We start from the raw sequence: 13,699 nt of genomic DNA, 5'->3' as shown, positions 1-13,699 counted from the left end.
ATGCTGCAACAGTTAGCTCTCTTGTAGGAGTTTCCAAAGCAGAAACAAAGACAGGCAGAAAGAGGAAATAATTGCAAATTTTGCAATGTATTTATTACTTAGCTTTTAGGAACCATATAATTATTTTTAATTTAGGGGTACTGCAAACCAGTAATCAAACTGGAACGTCAGAGTGCCTGGTACGAATGCAAAGGCCGCTGCTTTCCACTACTGATGTAACCAATACATCTTGCAGGGTGTGATGATGATGATGCTCTATTAAACTACTGTTAATAGCTGAGAAGCAGTTGACAGCAGTGACAGCAAAGAAGAACACAGGATATAGCCCAAAAAGAAGTGTGCAGTCTTTTGCTGAGCTGCTCTTAGCTAGCTTTCACCAGTCACGGAAGGTCTGTTCCTTTCTTGTATTTCTTTTTAGCTTAACAAAACAATGTATTTCATTTATATTGAACAACAGCAGCAAACAGCACATACTATAGTTGTAGTCCATTCTTCTCTGAAGAAAGCTTGTCATTTCACATGTGTACACAGAATAATTACTGGAATAGTAGAGAAGTCAGGGATTAAATATGACAGGTAATTAACAGTAGCATTTTCTAGCGCATTAATTACTGGCCTACTGTGTTTCCCTCCAAGTCTGTGGCAAGCTTTCTTGATTGCAGTCAGGACAGATTAGCTTTAGGCTGGGTGTTTTGCAAATGCTTCTCTGAGTGACTAGAAAGGCTGCGCTGGCCTGTGGAATTCCGTGTGATGGTTCTTCTCTGCACTAGAATTTTCCTAAGTATTTCCCACTGTGGCATTATCCCTAAATGCAACTTTAGAAGCAAATGTACGCAGTCACACAGATGGGCATTTGACTAACGTAAATCTAAGCATAACCAATGTCACATGTGGTTGGAGCCAGCGTGGTTATTCTACACGTTTTTCTGCTCCTTGCTACCACAGTGCCGTGACAAGAAATCCTTAAATGCTACCAGTGGGACATTCCACAGGGTTCGTGCACGGACAGGCTGTGAGCACATGGGCAGGTGCAACTGGGGGTACAAAAACAGTTTTAATGTAGGAGAGGGGGATGAAGAGTCTGAGAGAAAACCAAGGCTAGGTGACATAGCTATTTCTGTATACACTACTATAATTATATAGGTAGTGCTAAAGATGTGATTAATTTAATCCTTAAGTGTCTAATTACAGATGAAACAGTAGGTTCTCCAAGAGCAGATACTCCTGGTATTTTCCCTCTTGTCAGCTGATCTCCCAATCTCAAAACTGCCAAATACTAAACACATAGGTGCATGTGCATGGTCTGTTCACCTTCTTTATTTCGATACCTTGGATCCACTGTAAAGGACCTTTGAACTCTTCCCTCCTGCATACCATGCTGTGGAACAGATACTATTCAGAGGGCAGCTGTAGCTCAAGGAAGATCCTGCACTGCTAAAAAGGGATTAGCATCAGTGAAACACTGAAAATCTTGCTTTTCGCTGGGAGGATAAAAGAAGCACTATCCTTTCTCTATCTGTTCATGAAGTGATTTCTTGGGAGACGGCATTTTCTTGTTTGGGAAGTAAGCAAACAGGTCCTACCCTGCATTCATTTTTTCCTCTTCATCTGCCTGGAAGATGAGTTAAGCATGGCAACAGCATAGAGAACTGACTGACTTAAGTTGAAGGCCACATTTCTAGGAAAAAAGTGCTCTTAGATCCCTCTTCCAAATCTCAGCTCAAAACTTGCTTCGCTCAGGAAGACCAGGGGTTTCTTAGCAAATGTCAGCAGAAACAACCATCCATGAGACACATGGACTTCATCTCTCAGTACATTTTTTGTGTCTCGTCCATTTGTTTATACCATGGGTATCCCATTCTAGGTTTCTTCTTCACTATCTTATAAAAGTATGGACTATGCTGCAAAATAACCCTAGGGAAGCTTAATACAGTAGAATTGATTACATGTTGAGATCAGTGGAACAATATAATAGAAGTCTGAATGACTGGCTTTTTAGGACTGGTCTGGCTCCATCTCAGCCAGACTCACTACACCAGACCAGGTTACCTGATACGGTGTGAGTATTTGCAGTATGAAGCAGCACAGTAGAAGGATGAGAAGAACAGGTTTTAATGAGAGAAAGGAGAAATACAGCAATACAGCTGATACAAAAAAGTACACAATATAACACAAGTGTCTAATAAATTAGCAGAGAACTTGAGAAACAGGAAGAAAGTTTCAGATGGTTGAAGAAAGAGGCTTGCTCAAAAAGATACAATCTTAAGTCTTCAGAGAGATATATATACATTCTTGGCAGTATAGGAAACGTACAGTTCTTACATAGAAAATACTGACTGTCTGAAGTGGTAGTATCAATTCCTGAAGAATATTTGCATATGGTACATTATGAAGAATACACACAGGCAATTTAGCATTCAAAAAATCTCCAAGTAAAGGAAAACATTGCGGACCCCTCTTGGTAAACACACTTCTCCTTCTAACAGCAGCAACTGGACCTGTTCAGTATTCCATATGAAAACAAACAAACAAACCTGGAAATACCAAAGAATAAGCAAGACCTTTTGTACTGCACAAGAATTATGCACCAATTAGGCAGCAAGATTCAATACATAAGAATAAATACTCCTGCCTCACCAAGCTTCCCCTTGCCTTTCAAGATCAAATTATTTCCCTTCCTCCCCAGTTATCTCTGAGCTTTCCTTCCTGGGGATATGAATTAGGTGAGACTGAGTCATACCTAAGTAAGAGGAGCGGTCAACAGCTGTTAACCTTAAAACCAATACAGGGAAAGTTTAGAGGAAGAGGTGTGCATCAGCCACAGCTCCTAACATCAGCAGAACACAGCCTTTGTTCTAATAATAACATGTAAGCACTATGAGGGAGACACAGAGCTTCAAGATAAAAGGAGCCAGTCTGTATTGTTGCCACTATTTTGGCACTTTTGAAGCATACAGAGGAAGACATCTCCTGCAGAGTACCTACACCTGGTTCCCAGGTTAAAGATCTACCTGCTACCAGTCTCCTCAACTGACACATTATTCTCTTCCTAAAGCCCCACCAACTAGCCATTTCTGTGATGCTAAAAGGGATTCTGCTAATAGTTGCCACATGGTTGCACAGCATACAGGTCTCCAAAAGATGATGGGAAGATGCAACTGGAAGCATATGACACACAGAAGAACATTCTTTCTTCAGTCATCACTTATTTAGACAAGAGTAACCAGTGTTCATTACTAAAGTGCTTGTACTAAGGAGCCAGCAAAATATACTGCAGAAACTAACTATTGCCAGGATTGCTTAAAATTAATTTCATCTTCGGGATGAAAGAGGAATTATAAATAAACTTCTGTATAAAAGATCAAACAAAGTGCTGATACAGCATTTATGTGTCCCTGTAAAAGCATTCCCTATTCCATTCAATCATTACTAATTGAAGGATGGGTAAGTCACATCCACGCCACCTAGGCAGCTGTCAGGGATACAGGATAAGGAGAAAAAGCGATACATGGAGTAGTGAGGCAGAATTTTACTACAGATGCTGAAGAAATAATAGCAACCAAAAAGACTTTGAAAGTGATTAGCATTACAATTGAGAAAACTACTTCTGAAACTGGGGAAACCCAGCCAAAAATTGTTTAAAATGGCTTAAAAATAATCCTGGTGATGCACATCATCAAATACGTAAAAAATACTTTAGGACCTGATTCATATCCATGGGAAAAAGGAAGGAGGTAAAGTCGGAAAGTAAGGAAAAGAGAACCAAAAGGGTTTGGGAAAATATCACAGGCAAGAAACCCTATCACAAAGAAAGGACAGAAAACCTGCCTGAGGCTGATCTAATCAACTGTGTTTAAAGCAGCATCAGCAACTGGCAGGGTAGGTGCAGAAGAGGCTCCCAGTGGAGCCAAACCACACAGGTTTTCAGTGTAGTCGAAGGAGAGACTAACGTCATACAGAGCTTAAAGGAAGAGATATGGAGACTGATTTATATACAGCTTGATACACCAGCACAGCAGGATCTAGTCTTTCTGTGGAAATGAAATGTAGATAAAATAGAGGGTTTTTTAAGAGCTGCTGAAGACTACCAGTCTGGTGAACGTTTCATGTCTCCACTTCACACTGAAGAGAAATTGTGGATCTTTCCCAGCGGCTGCAAACTTCAGCATGTATCACATGTGATTTTCCTCTGTAGCCCTGCCAGAAGTCTTCTGCTGCATTTTGTCTTTTAAATATTTCTTCTTATATTTTAGCTCTCATTTATTAACCAGTTAAACAGCAGCTTATCAAGATTCTTTTCTTTCCCTTCCTTGTGGTTTCCTTGGCAATCTATGCTGCCCTTAGGCCCTGTTTTGGGAGACTCTAAGACTTAGCAGGCAGGAAATGTTGAGGAACATGTATTTGTTAACATGCTTAAGACAGGGCAGATGGGCACACAGGCACTCACAGCAGCTCAGGGGCAGAGCCTTGGTAAGAGAAAACAAGGTTAAATAGCTTTTCTAATTAAGGGTGTAAAATCAGCATGCATTTTAAATACCTCCATACAGCCTGCCTGGCAGAACAGAATTCAGTTCTTTTGCCATTAGACAGCAAGAATTAAGTTTTTGTTTACCTTCTGAGTAAGTAACTAGGAAGTTTGATATGAGAAAAATAGTTCTTTGCTAGACAAGCCTTTCAGTGTGATACCTGGCAATACGCATGTACAATATGAAGACTGTGGGTGTATATATATACATATATATAAAAAAACCCTCACACAAACCCCTCAAATTAAGTTAAGAAAAAATCCATTAATGCTGCTCAATAAAAATTCAAAATGGTTCAATTCAGGTGAGGTTTAGTAGTAATTGTGTTCTGAAAACATGTGCTCCTTGACAGTGGGAAAGGTTTAAGCATGACTGCTAGATCCCAGAGCTTCCAGAGCTCAAGGCTAGGCAGCTGTGGAGCCAAAGCACATTGGCATAGCAGCCAGAGAGCTTGTTTCCAGCCCCCACTGCAGGAAGAAGCAAGCTTGTTCAGGGGAACGCAGACTCAGCCATAACTCTGCCACACTCCTGTTGGAAACAACAAGTAAAGCTCATGTAATGAGGAACATGTGTTCAAACATCAGTCTTGCTGAGGAGACATTACCATCTTATGATCATTAAGGAGGGAGATTTCTGGAAGTGAATGTTCTGAAGTCCAGAAAGGAACAGGAGGGCCAGATTGAAATGCAGGTCAAAGCTCCTTGGAAATAAAATCAGGACAGACAAGTTATCAGCCCTAAGAATCTTTCTGTTTACAAGTTTATGACTGGGAATGTGCAGCAGCACATTGGTGTGGATCTCCTGTAACCTGCCATTTCATAAAGTTTAGACAACAGGTTCAGAAATGAAGAGGAAAAGTGGCCAAGTTCCTAAAGAGCTGGCAGCAGAATGAGTAAGAGCTCAAAACTGCTAAGAGGGAAGAGAAACACCACCGGAGGAAAGCAGACCTAGCAAAAACTGGAGCTTTGAAAGATACCTGCAGAGTCATCAAGCCTGCCTCAGCACCCCCATAATCAATCACCTCAGTACAAGCCTTCCCAGAAGTGGTCAAACCAGAAGAGCTTCTCCAGCCCATGCCCAAGTCCCATCTTTTGCAGTGTGGCCTCTAATGTTTAAGCTTTTATTGGAGATATATTACCTGGTGCATTACAGGATAGTAACCTAGGTGAGAAACAAACAAACCCCCCCCCCCCCAACTGGTTTGTGTGGCCTATGAAGATGAAAGCTGAGAAGGGAAAAGTTTATGAGTGGGATTGTGTATGGCATGGATGCTGCAACAGACCAAGACAGAGACAGTAAACCTCAAATGCTTGTGAGGCATCCTGCTCCCGTATAGGTTTCACTCAGCACCGTTCCATGATCTCTACAAGCTCTGCAGACCTCGAGCACACAGGTGCATGCAGACTGACTGTGAACACTCACGCTAGAACATTAAAAACTTTGAGTACAATGTCATACTGAGCAATGCAGGAACAGACAGCATGAACTTGTTTAAATCTGACCAGCTGTGGCTTTGGATGAAAGATCTGGAGGACAATTCATAGATTTCTGGCTTATATTCCATAATACATTTAAAGCCTATTATTATTATTTTAGAAACAGAGATATCAAACATTATAAAACAGCCCTCATTTATGGTGCTTTTATTGAGATCAAATGCATGATGACTACTGAAGATATTAAGCACTGACTTTTCTCTCTTTTTTTTTTTTTTTTTACTTAGGAATGGACCTCTTTTTAATAGCACAAAGTAACGGAAAGCATTGGTCACTCTCTATTTGGAAATTTGAGATTATTTTCAGTTCTCGTCCATGCAGCTGGAGAAGGTCAGGAAGCAGTCTTTAAATACTAAGATTTGAGCAAAAATCAAGCCAACTAATGACACTTATTTGGGGACCTTGTACTAGAATTACAGTGATTTCTAAAACACAACTGGTGTTTTTCAGTAAGCCAGAATTACGTATAAAAGCCAATATACACCAAAAGTGTGGTATAAATTCAAGCTGCTATACATTACTATTTCCGTTTTGACTGTAGTACTCTCCATTATGGTGTCCACCTTCTGTTTCAGTTCTCAAGTCAACTGGGAAAGTTAGCATACATTTCTAGATCTAGTCATTCCAATGCTGAAGATACAGAAGATTCAAGCTGTGTTACAAACACACACAAAAAGAATTTGTGTATTATTTTAAAATCTGAACCTCTTAAGAGTGGTTGTAAAGGGAGAGGAGCATGGGTGTCAAGACAGACCAGAAGGGTTAAAACAGTAAGCAGAAAAAGAACATGCATGATAATTTCAGTTTTACTGTCAGTATAATAAACAGTCCATAGATACTCTGTGGAGTAAGACACAACAGGTCTTGGGCAGCCTAGGCCTGAAGAACAAAAAAAATGGAGTCAAAATGAGTGAGGAAAATAATGAGTGGCATCATCCTCAATCAACAGAAAATATGGAGATGAAGGAAGCAACATATGGAGTTGAGTTTATGCCACTTCAGTACAGATGCTAATGATGTAACTCACAGCATGTAAACATTAATTCAAACCGATTTAAATTTGAGCTATGGCATTCCTCCTCATCACCCAGGCATGTATTCCCTCCCGCTCCCCTGAGATGCTACTACTGCTCTTTCAACCACACGATGAATTAGTCGAGGGAGCCAGCTGCAAGTTATAGCAGTGGTGCATTTTCAGCCAGATCCATGTCCTGAATCACTGAGTTATTACAAAATCCAGCCTAAAGGCGGGACTGAGATTGCAAGGTCGTGGCAGGGCTGTGGCAGCCTGGACCTGGACTGGTTTAAGCTGCTATAGAATGGCATCCCCTAAAGCAGACTGTCTGTGAGGCCTTTCAGATTTAAAGCTGAGAAGGTATAAAGGTCAAAGTATGCTGATCATGTGAAAGTATTCAAGTATGGTCCTATTCAACCCTTTTAAAATAAGCCACTTTGTAACAGAGAAACAAACTCTTTTTCCTCATCTACTAAATTATATTCACTTCTTCAAAATCCTGTGTTCAATTCAGAAAGTGTAATGTGGGCTAACAGAGCATTCAAGCTGTTGAGTCAAGTTTTATTCTGACAAACCTGCCCATAACTAAAGAGACGGCAGTGTGAAAGGTGAGGCAGAGTATCGAGAACAGTTACATACTGATCTGTAGCTCAAACTATACTGCTGTATCCATCTACAAATATTCATGGTAGGTAGATTTCACCCCTACCTATGACCACGTCTTATCATCACAGTTACAGTACCATTACTGCTTATCTGATTACTGCACAAATTTCCAAGTCAAATAAAATTCAAGGTGGTAAAATTAAAACATACATGAGGGAATTGAATATCATGAGAATACGAATAAAGCATAAACCTCCAAGCATTTTAAAAATTAATCACAGAAGCCTTCCGTTTGATCCCTGATATCTATATATCCACTGCCATGTTTCTTGTGAGATAATATATTTTGTGATACAAGCTTATTCATCAGAGACCAGAACAGCTCTGAAAAGTCAAGCTGAAATTGAAACAAGTGTTGTTTGGCATCTTTAGTTTGTGTTAGACCAGGTGGCAGCTGTTGGAAGATCATTTTGATTTAACAACTTTTTGTTTTGTTAGCAAAGAAAAACATTGCCAGCCAAATCCTGCTGACAGTGAATAAATATTTCTCCTCTGTTAGACCAAATATTTATATTTGTCATCCTAATAGCTAGGGGTAAAGGATCAGAGAAGATTTTTTTTCCTATATGGACTCAAATATATTTGAATGCTTCAGTGGTTTATGCGAGGTGATTATTACTCTAACTTCAGCACTGCTGAGGTTACGTCTAGAGTACTTCAAAAACTGGACAGATTTCGAAGGAAAGCAACCAAAAGGTGGAAAACATGACCTCTGCAGAAGGACTGAGAGAAGTGGGCTTGCTCAGTTTAAAAAAGAAAATTAAAACCCATAATATTGACAAATCTTCTTGTTTGTAAAAGACTGTAATAAAGATGAGTGCATAGTGGCATTGGGACTAGTGATAATTGACCAAACATGAGACTGAAGAAATTTATGGAAGAGAATTCTGTTGGGACATGTGAAGCTGACAGCCACTACCACTGGCTCAACAAGTCCCTGGCCACAAATTATTGGGGAGTACCCTGGGGAAACATCACTACATGATCTCCCTTTTCTCATACTCTTCCCTCAGCATCTGCTACTAGTCCCTCTCCCAGACAAGATCCCAGAGTAGCCTGACCCTTTACACTGACCAAGTGCCATTCTCACACCCTGCCCGCTTTTTCAGATAAGACAGTACGAAAACCTGTTAATTCTAAAGAGTAATTAGCCCTGGGAACAAGCCACTTGCAGAGCAACAGCAGCCCTTCACTAAATACTTTAAAGAACAAGGGCAGTTTAGTATATTTGACCCCTTGTTTCTGTTAAGAAAAAGGAAAAAAAGAAAAAAAAGGGATAGAATACAAGATTACGAAGTTCGGTGTGGGCCAACAACTCTACACAGTCCACCACTTAAATGTTTTTTTACTAACAAAGAAATTAGTAAGACAGTTGCAAATTCTGCACATCAGATACACGTAAAATTTCCAATATTGTAAACAGTCGGGTCACACACAGATAGGCGTGCTCATCACAAAGTCTGAAGCCTCAGTAAAACTCGCTACTCTACCAGATTCCATCTTCTATTTAGAAAAATAAGTGCAAGATTCAGTGATGTCTAGTAAACCTCTGTCAAGAGTAAAACTCTCATTACCACAACTGATAGCAGAAGCCTTCACATTTGCGAATCTTGCTTATAGCTGACACAAGCACATTTGACTCTATTTGAAAGATGCTCGGTTATCTGTAATTCTCAAAATTTGCTTCCATTACACTGCTATTTCATTTCTGTCATGAAGACAACAGACCTAAAAAAAGGGACAGATCTTTGCCCCCATTTAAGCCTTTACCTAGATTGTTAGCTGTAAAGTTAAGTGACATAAAAGATGTAGTGCTAGATTGTAATCCAACCTAAGAAGTAAATATTGTCTGTGGAGTGCCTTCCAGGCAGGACAGGAGAAGAAATGATTTAACCCTATATAATTACTTCCTTCTTTACAACTTCACAGAGGTGCTAATTGGAAATGGAATAGGGAAAATGCATTTATTGGTAGCTCTGCTCTTCGCAAAGAACTTTGGCTGCTGCTATCCTTTGGCATAACCCATTATTTAGCACGGATTTCCTGATTAACACATTTCAAAAAGTTACAAAGCTTGAAGAAGTTCTGTTTTCACAAAAATCCCTATCTAGGGTAATGAGCTGAAGAACACAGGACAGCACTCAGACCTTGACATGCTCAATATATTAACACAACTCTTTAGCGCTAATGCATATTTCAGTGTGTGCATACATATTAAATGCAACAACAAATTATGATTGCCAAGAAATCTGTCAGGTTCATGAAGGAATCTACAGCATGTACGCACAGTCCTTTCAAATGACATAAGAAAATCTGGATTCTAACAGACTATTTCTATGTAGATGGAACTTGGTTATCAAATCAAGGGAAGCCATGCTTTGTGTGCTGCACACTGTTAGCCATAATTTTCTGCAGGGAGAATATTAAATAAATCAAAAGAAATGATTGACCAAAATAACTGATGGCCGTTATATATAGCTGTGATGAGAGGCAGAGAAAGCAAGTGAGCCCAGGTGTTCATATGTGTAGCTTCTAAGACTGCATTAAGTAAGACCATGGAAATTAGTTAAATTGCTTGTAGAAAATCTATTTGTTCAAAGTAGGATCAGAACTTGCTCCAAAAAGTCATCCTTTGATCATACCCATGTCTAATGTTAAGTCTGCAATTTCACACTATACCACCTTTGCCAATAATGTAAATGTGAACAATCCTGAGTCTCATGCCAGGAACACAGTATGTGCTGATACAGCTGTTTGGAGGTAAATGCTGTAAACTGCATCACTGCAATAAGAACGGTGAAAAGTAACCTCTAGAAAGGGTGGATTTTTGACCCAAGTAGACTAATGAGCTGGTTTATAACATGGCCACAAAACCCTGTGTTGACCCAGCTGATAAGTGAAAATGAACAAATGATGGGGTTTCTTAGGCCAGTTTCATCACCAAGACCAGCGTATTATAAAACTTGGTCCCAAGTGAGCCACCAAAGTAGATTCTCCAGATCTTTTACTAAGGACTGCAGCAAAGGAATAAAGAGCTAACAACTGTTATAAATGTGAGATCTGAAGCCTATTTTAGTAGCAATGCAAAGCACTCAGGCTACTACTGACTTCATCCAAAACTGAGAACAGTGATAACTCATATCCTAAATCTGATCATTTTTCCAGGTTGGTATCATAGCCATACAGATTGTAAACTAAGGTTTGAATCCCATGGGAAAAGTTCAGGAGTATCACTTCTGGGATACACAACATCAGATCATGAGATGCTGGTGGATGAGTTCATGAAAAAAATAGTAATGGAACATACATTTAGGCAGAACAATTAGCTAAGAACAAAAAATATCTGGGCACTTTGTGAACTCAAGGATCTCAAGTCAAGGATGAGGAAGACTTCTTTTCCAGAAGCATGGACAATGCTTCAAACACAATTTATCCAAAGCAGTTGTTCTAGACTTGGTAAAAAAACCTGCTTACCACAGAGAAAATAAAACAGTGTTTCATCATCTTAGCCTAACCTTTACAGGTTACAGAAGAATGTACTCTACCACTAAGAGGAGGCTTAGCTTCTGAATACACTATGCGAAGCATTCTTTTTTCTTTTACGAGTTCCCCAAGACATCATCCATTCAGCTTCCAGTCACCTACACAAAATTAAGGGCACAGAACACAGTATTACTGGTTAATGAAAAATGGCAAAACATTCTCTTCCCAAAATCCGTGTGTGAGGGAGAATACCGACATAACATTGTGAAAGAACAGTGTAAGTCACACTCCCTTCTCTATCAGTTGACATCTACCTCTTTACGGTCTGTGAAAAAACCCACATATTTAACAGCATTCATACAAAATCACTAATAGAAGAGACCGAGGTTGAAAAAAAGCTCTTGTTTTCTGACATACGGTCAAGAGTGCCACCCTAAGTTGCTGACCTTCATCAGCTTCCCCAACTCCCGCAACAGCATCCAAGGAAAGATATTGTGCCAAACCACTTGCATCTAAAAATCCCTTTATAGAATCAGCAAGAGACAATAAATCCCCTAAGTAACAGATGAGGTGTCTTGTGACTGGAAATGTATCCAGGCCCAAGGAGAGCATTCCGTACAAAGAGGCAGCACTCTTGCCATTAGAGACATGAGGCCTTTGTTTCATTTTGTGTCAGAGGGCAAAAGGAAGAGAAGGCAGTGAAACCATTAACCAGCTCCTCTGTGAGGTGAGCATCCATTTGCTGCTCCTCGTAACACCACCACAGAGAAAGAAAACAACTCACATAACCTCATACCAAACATCCAGACTTCAGTGTCAACTAAGTTACAAGATACACCTTAGAAAATACACAATTCTTGTTCTCTCATGGATTCTTAATCACACAGGTTATAGTTGTGATCTAAGGAAAAATGAAAGAACATCAGGGAAAAGCAAGTATGCTGTTTAAACAAAGTACTGTATGTTGTTAAGCACTCAGATGATTTTGCTTTAAGAAAATTACTTCAGGACATAAACAAAAATGTACCAACAATCATTACATCAAATCAAACAATTATATTAAGGTTCAATTTACAAAAGGTTAACAAATAATTAATAGCTGTTTTAATAAATAGGTGTTTACTTCTCATCTATTAATAATCCAACAGATAGCTTCTAGCTGCCTACAGTACTTTCTACTGATGTGTTTCTAACCCTCCCTAACATATACTACACATGAATTAACATGAATTACAAGATCTAGAAATCATTTATTAACCCTTCATAAAATTCTACATAAACCTTAATATGAAGCATGACTAACTTTATACTATTTCAGCCCCATACCCCAGGACACATCAAATACTAGCTCTTTCAAGTTTTTATTTAAAATTCTACATTTTAGTTGGGAGCCACATCACTAGTCACAGAATCACAAATGCCTACGGTGGCTTAGCCAACACACTGCAGAGACAAGTAGTGAAACAAAAGTGGTGGGGAAAGATCACAGGGAACAGTTCAGGTTCTTCCAAAAGAAATGTCCTGGCTTTCTTGTTGGAACAAACATCGATACCACGATAGCAGAATCAGAGAGCAAAAAAAACAGTCTGTTGTGATTCAAGACATTGTTTTTCCTTCTTTTTAGAACCAAAAAACCCACAATACATTATATTATAAATAAATAAAACAGAAAACAGAAAGGTAAGTTCCAAAACCCACCACTAGGATCTTAAAAAGGGAACGGCCAACTATTTCTTGGATGCAGCCTACACTTCTCTTACCTGCAAATTTTCAATATACTTAGAAGTCCTATTTAGTGTATCAGACTTAGGGAACAAGATGCATTATATTTAGGTCTCCTTTTTTTCCATCCAGTATCTTCAAACCCGCACCTTAGTTTTTTCCATAAAATTGCCTGCTGTTGGTTTAACAAAGTTCAGCTCAGACTTATACTTTTCCTTCATTTTCAGAGCCTCTATCTTCATTCTCACAGGCCTCCCCAAGGTCTTCATGCTCCTGTGTCTTCTCTTCCTCCTCCTCCTCATCCTCCTCCTCATCTCCAAAAGTCTCTTCTTGCATTGTAGTAAAAGTGAAAGACCTGGCAGCAACTTGTGCAGCCAGACCAGATGTGAAGTTTAAATCTGTTGATATGTGGAGCTGGGCCAGCCTATGCTTGATTTTTGAATGTAATGCATCCTTAGGTGGAGACTGTGAAACCTCTACTCCATCCATATTGCTTGGCTTGAGTTCTTCAACTTTACCTTCATGCTGATAACACATTCTTTCTTCAGCCCCTGTAGAAATACCTTCATCAGCAGTACTGTCTTTGTTTTTCTCCATCTCAGGATCTTCATACAAGTATTCTGTCCTGCTTTTATCAGCAGCATTCACTTTTTGATTAGAGTCTTTTTCTTCAGATTTATCACAACTTTGGCTGCAGTCCTGATTTTCTGTATCTGAATTCATATGTGATTCCATATTATTTGGTAGCTTCAGCAGTTCTACAGGAGACAAGGGTTTCACTGCAGCTTAAA

General features: G+C 39.4%; 1 protein-coding gene across 6 annotated transcripts in view; it reads right to left on the bottom strand.

Moving 5' to 3' along the window:
- The window catches only part of VEZT (vezatin, adherens junctions transmembrane protein), a 101,393-nt gene that overhangs the window by 28,797 nt on the left and 58,897 nt on the right, over nt 1–13,699 (bottom strand). For 3 of the 6 annotated variants that reach the window (XM_074870775.1, XM_074870776.1, XM_074870777.1), the window contains one exon: nt 2,095–13,693. The exons of the other annotated variants lie outside the window; for them this stretch is intronic. In XM_074870775.1, the coding sequence (XP_074726876.1) occupies nt 13,113–13,693 (581 nt within the window). In that variant the 3' untranslated portion in view covers nt 2,095–13,112. Of the gene's footprint in view, nt 1–2,094; nt 13,694–13,699 lie in introns of those variants that run through there. 6 annotated transcript variants of the gene reach the window in all.

Source organism: Strix uralensis, chromosome 5 (genome assembly GCF_047716275.1).
Source record: "Strix uralensis isolate ZFMK-TIS-50842 chromosome 5, bStrUra1, whole genome shotgun sequence".
In the NCBI taxonomy this organism is placed as follows: Eukaryota; Metazoa; Chordata; class Aves; order Strigiformes; family Strigidae; genus Strix; species Strix uralensis.
The sequence above is the reverse complement of the archived record's forward strand: the minus strand, read 5'-3'. Positions and strand labels throughout refer to the sequence as shown.